Raw genomic sequence first — 6000 nt, 5'->3', positions numbered from 1 at the left:
GCTTTAATCATTAGTGATTCCAAGTCGTTTAGAAATGTCTTTTTGTTTGAATGTGGACACAGACCACGGATTTGGAAAAAAAACCCATATGAGCAATGAAGATAGGGATCAGGAAGGAAGAGTGGTGCTTCAAAGATGCCCAAGAGGGAATTACAAGATGCTTCTCCTAATCAGAATTCCTGACCCTTTTATCACAAGAGAAAAGCCTTCAGGAAATCCCCTGTCCTTACAGAACATCGGCAAACGTATCTTCAGCAGGCTCACATCAAATATATCCCAAGTGAGAACTTGGAATAAATCAAAAGATTGGGGTATGTTTCATGATTGATCAAGAGAGCGTTTACTGCTAGCAAATGTCTGGAATTATCTAAAGAGCTTGGTTTCATCAAAATGACAGAAATGCAAGGTACGGTTCTCCCTTACGAACAGATTTTGAGTGCCCCTTTTCCATACTGCCTTTAAAATACATTCTTTACTTCTTTCAGTAGCCCTCTCTTGCAGCCAAGAATTTGTGGCCCCTAAGCAGACAAACAAAGACAAAATTGCATAGACTTTCTTGGATCCTAGTTCACTGTATTGGATGCCTACATACTGCATGCATCTGATGAAGTGGACTATGATCCCCCAAAGTTTATGCAGAAATAAAGGTGCCAGTTTTTAAAGGTGCCACAAGAACTCATTGTTTTTATTATTTTATTCAGCCCTCCTCTATAAAAACAGCAGGATAGATCACAGGCATCATTGTGGATCTATTAAATAGTGACAGCTAGAAGCAGGCAATTATCAGGAAAAAAAAATCTTACTGAAAACAATAATACTGAATCATGGTCCAAATAATGCTGGTGGTGGGATAGCTATACTTTATAACATTTCCTGGAATTGATTATATATTAGGTCCTTTTGCCTGTCTTCATTTGTCACATCGGAACACGGTTCAGAATATCTCCTCAGAACATGGAGATATGTGATAGTTACAGTACTCTCCTGTCTGCTTCAGTGGAGGATCTAGCTTCACACCCACATTTCTTGTGTATACAAAGCTAGCCTTTCACTAAAACAAGTGGGAGAGTTCTTCTCAAAGAGTGAGCTCCAGGTGTATTTTTAAAGGTCCTGTGTATACAAGAAACCACCAGGCCAAAGCATAGGGGAAAAAAACATGATAGAGCTATTTTAAATTAAACAATTGACTTCCTTGAACTACACATTAAAGAACTGTAAGTTCCTTCATTCTGTTAAGAGTTACATGCATATCCAAGTAGTGCATTCCAAGCTTCTTCATTCTGATAACATCTGTTCAAATTGGACTACAGTTCTGTTCATTGCCAACCAACATGGCCAGTGGGTATGTTTACTGCCGATGCTGAGAGCAAGGATACCAACTTGGAGAAGGAAGGTGTATAGTCATGATGATACTGAATAATATGTAATCTTCCAAAAATGTTGCATTTAAGACAGCTTTGATTTAATTCCACAATCAATTCCGCTAAAACATACTGGGGAAATTTACATGCCTTGGGGATGTATCAGGAGCTCTTTAGCTATCCTTAAAGAATGTTGCCTACTACCATTGAGCTTCTTCTGTCGTGTACAATTGCAGGAGACTGTTGGGTGCTTCCTAGAGCATTGCCTCAAATCATACAGAGCATCAATGAGCTTCAATGTACAGTGTTCAGCAGCTGTTTTGAGCTGAAGGTATGCTTTAGAGCAGGTAAGCTGCACAGTTTTCCTGGCCAGTTTTACATTCTATATCAGAGTTCCTGACATGCAACGTTTCAGGTGTACATCTGTACTACTAGAGGCAAACCTCTTTGCTCCTGCATCACCGTTTTGCATCTGGCTCTGCCCCATTTGTACTTTACAGCTGGTTTGTAGATATCATGGTTTCAGTAGAACAAGCACCCACAAGCCTAAAGACTGCCCATCCAACCTTTCCCAACCTGGAGTTTTCCAGATGTGTTGAACTTCAATGTTCAAAGGCCACAATTGCTGGGGATTATGGGAACTAGAGTTCAACTCATCTGGAGGGCATTATATTATGGAAAGTTGCAGGCTGGAACATTCACAGCTTTCTTGGAAGATGAATTAATATTTAAAGTGTTTTCGGCAATAGAAAAACCACAGCACTAAAGTAAAATTACATTTATCCAGAAATGAATTTGGCCTTTGTTCAATGAAAAATACTACTTCCATTCTAAGGGAAAGTTTGAGGCAGAGGCCCCCAGTGAAGAAACATACAAACAACACATACAGCAGCATCAAAGTTCAAGACTCAACTTGTTTCTCAAGAAGTGCCATCTCCAGTCCTCTCTTTGCGAGCTTGGATCATCTCCTTGGGAACCTGCTTCCGCTCAGTGACCAGACCCAACCAAAACATGAAGTCAATGAACCATGTGGTTGGATTGAATTTCAAACCAAGCTCACTAGCTGAATAATCAAATGGAAAGGTGTGGTGGTAATTATGAAAACCTTCTCCTGGAAAACAGAACCCAGAAGAAACAAAAAGTAGGGTCAAAGGTAGGGAAGGAAAAAAGTAGAATGTATCATCAACAAGCAGAAGCAGCAAAAGAGGTAGTACATATTCTAATGGAGAGACATTTATTATTTTCATTATTTTGAACAACAAAAGGATTTTAAGAACTACATCCTGTAAGAATATGTGAGCAGCAGACAGGGCGCCCAAAGGTGACACTGAAGTGCTGAGACAAACCATCCCCTGATTTCTTACTGTAAAAACAGTCTTGTTTCCTTTACTTCTGTTTTCCACCTAGGTTAGATAATTGGATTTTATATTCTCAAAATGGGGGACTATTATGTTTCCCAAGAGCTTTTGGGAAGCTCCTACATAACAATCTGAATCTCAGCTCTGATAGTGCTTAGAATGCCTGCCACGTTCCATGTTAAAATAGTAATTAAATGCAGGTTCTGGAAATTTAACATCAGCCATTATTTCTTCCTCCCACTCTTGCTTAGTCTACTATGTAGCTGGAGGAAGAGTCCTAGAAAACAATGTTGTATATTTTAGTTGTTCTAACAGTACAGTTGTTTTTTTTTAGAGAAGAAGGAAAGGTCTAAGCAAACAAATAAGGTTTCCCAGCATCTGCACCAGAAATTCCTAATCTTATCTGCATTCGGAGATTTCATAAGACACTTATCAAAAAGAGGAACAGCCTTGATCGCGCTGTCACAGCCAGCATCTTTTTTTTTTTTTTTAACCACAAGCCGTGGACACCTCTGACCCTAAAGCAGCCTTAAAGCAGTCTGGAGAAAGTAACCTCAAAGCCACACCGCCCAAGAGTCGGTGAGCCGATTCTTGGTAACTCACCAATAGCTCCAAAAGTGACAAAGGTATTCTGCCGAGGGTTGATGTTTTTGTCATACGGCCTGTTGCCATACATGTGAGCAACACTATTGACCAGCCAAGCAACGTTGAGGGAGATGGTGTAGCGGAGGATTGAAGCCAGAAAGTATGAATTCCACAAGCTCTCACCCCAGAAAAACCAAGGCACGAGAGTAGGAATGACAAAGCACATCAACACAACTGAGATTTTGTAGTACCTGTGGGGAAAAAAAGGAAAAACAGGGCTGGCTCGGTCATACAAGACAACATTTCCCATACCAACGAATCCAAATAAGTCAAGTGAGAAGAAAAGACAATGGGAGTCACATTATCAATATATATATACTGTATGTATGTGTGTATGCAGGGGGGCTCAGTGCAGGGTTCCTCAATCTTGGCAACTCTAAGCTGTGCGGACTTCAACTCCCAGCAAAGCTGGCTGGGGAATTCTGGGAGTTGAAGTCCGCACAGCTTAGAGTTGCCAAGGTTGAGGAGCCCTGGCTCAGCGGTTAAGATGCTAGGTTTGTTGACTGGAAGGTTGCAAATTTGGCAGTTTGAGACCCGAGTGCTGTGTGATGGAGTGAGCTCCCCCGCTCATCCCCACTCTTGCCAAACTAGCAATTCGAAAGCATGCAAATGCAAGTAGATAAATAGGTACCGCTTCGGCGGGAAGGTAACAGCGTTCTGTGACTGTCATGCTGGCCACATGACCGCGGAAGTGTCTTCAGACAACGCTGGCTCTTCGGCCATGAAATGGAGATGAGCACCGCCCCCTAGTGTCAGACACGACTAAACCTTTACCTTTACGTGTATGTGTGTGTGTGTGTGTGTTTGTGTGTGTAGTGCAAAACCAAAGAATAAGTGATAATGTACTTGATACAAGCCCTTATTCAGCTATTAGTGTAGCTTAAGTATAAAAATAGAGTTCTGAAAAAATGAAAACATTCTCCCATTTTCATTCATTCAGCTAGTGAGCTTGGTTTGAAATTCAATCCAACCACATGGTTCATTGACTTCATGTTTTGGTTGGGTCTGGTCACTGAGCGGAAGCAGGTGTCCCCATTTTAACAAGGAGCATGTTTGATCAAAAGCACGATCGTTTGTTTAAGGAGTGTGCTTAAGATAAACAAAGAAAGCATGTTGTTGGGAAACAATGGCTGATATGACTTGCAAGAGATTGTACAGCCAAATGACTTCTAGTAATTTACTCTGAGTCTGTAGCTGATTTGGCATTATTTATTTATTTATTTATTTATTTATTTATCAATCAATCATATTTCTTTACCACCCATCTCATATTGCAATGACTCTGGGCTGTTACAAATGAAATGAAGAAATGAACATTTCCAATATTCTTTGCAGTAGACTGACTGGAGAATTTTGCAAGTATGGTACCAGGAGCCTCAATTTTGGACTACATTTGGCAGTAGTCAGAGAAAAACATATTTGCCTTCTCTGCAGTAGCTCCCGCCCTGTGGAACATCCTCCCCCCAGAGGTGAGAAAGGACCCCTCACTCCTGGACTTCCGAAAAAGATTAAAGACCTGGTTTTGTCAGCAGGCTTGGAATGGGAGGGAGAACAGTCATGCCTGGGGATGGCTAGCGCCCTAAAGTGATCTTTGATGGACCTATTACACTCACGGACTGATTAAAATCTTTTAGCCATTTAGATTCTATTATATCTTTATTTTTATTGTATTATAAACTGCTGAGCTGCTGAGCTTGCCGATCGGAAGGTCGGCGGTTCGAATCCGCGTGACGGGGTGAGCTCCTGTTGCCAGTCCCAGCTCCTGCCAACCTAGCAGTTCGAAAACATGCAAATGTGAGTAGATCAATAGGCACCGCTTCAGTGGGCAGGTAACGGCGTTCCGTTTAGTCATGCCGGCCACATGACCACGGAAGTGTCTACGGACAAACGCCGGCTCTTTGGCTTTGAAATGGAGATGAGCACCACCCCCTAGAGTCAGACACGACTGGACTTAATGTCAAGGGAAACCTTTACCTAATTATATTTGTAATTGTTTTGAATTTTAATCCTGTTTTATTGTAAATCGCCCAGACTCCCCCCGTGTGGGGGAGATGGGCAGTGATAAGCTTGATAAATAGATAAATATTTCTGTGGATTCCTCTACTGAAGAGGAAGATCACAGATGGAATTTCGTTATCATAGAGAGAGTATTTCACTTTCAGCATCCTTACAAACCAGTATAATCCATTGCTTCCAGTCACATCCATACTGTAGTCTTGCTTATGATTTTGGAAAACTGTAAAATTTAGAAGAGAACAGCCTTGAATTAACATTTCCAAGAAAACAAGGCTTGAACCACACAATTCCCCAAAGCTGTAATTTGCAGGAGGACGGTCACGTTAGTCTACACTATGGTAGTAAAAAGTCAGAAGGAGGCTGGTGGCAAATCTTACTCTCTGCCTCTAATGAAGCGAGCTGCTGCTCAGAAAATACTATGCCTTTTAATAAAAGATACTATTTGGAAAAGGTGCTACCAGACTTCTTCTGACTTTCTGCTACCATAGGTATAACAGCTAAAGTCAGCCTTGCCATTTCTCCAGGTTTCTTCCTCTGTGAAATTGGGTTCTGGTGTTCTACTTTGTTCTCAGGGTGTTTGAGAATTATTCCTGAACTTCTCTCGGCGATGTTTTTGAGCT

The 6000-nt window shown here is 41.3% G+C and overlaps 1 protein-coding gene across 1 annotated transcript in view; it reads right to left on the bottom strand.

The window, feature by feature from the left end:
- Window positions 1-1400: 1400 nt before the first annotated feature.
- SCD5 (stearoyl-CoA desaturase 5) overlaps window positions 1401-6000 on the bottom strand; it is a 33590-nt gene continuing 28990 nt past the window's right edge. The window contains exons 4-5 of the mRNA XM_063310065.1: window positions 3323-3555; window positions 1401-2472 (exon numbers count right to left, since the gene is read on the bottom strand). Coding sequence (XP_063166135.1) covers window positions 2282-2472; window positions 3323-3555 — 424 coding nt within the window. The 3' untranslated portion in view covers window positions 1401-2281. The remainder of the gene's footprint in view (window positions 2473-3322; window positions 3556-6000) is intronic.

The sequence above is a fragment of the Candoia aspera genome, chromosome 8 (genome assembly GCF_035149785.1).
Source record: "Candoia aspera isolate rCanAsp1 chromosome 8, rCanAsp1.hap2, whole genome shotgun sequence".
Lineage (NCBI taxonomy): Eukaryota > Metazoa > Chordata > Lepidosauria > Squamata > Boidae > Candoia > Candoia aspera.
This window is presented reverse-complemented; position numbering and strand designations above follow the sequence as displayed.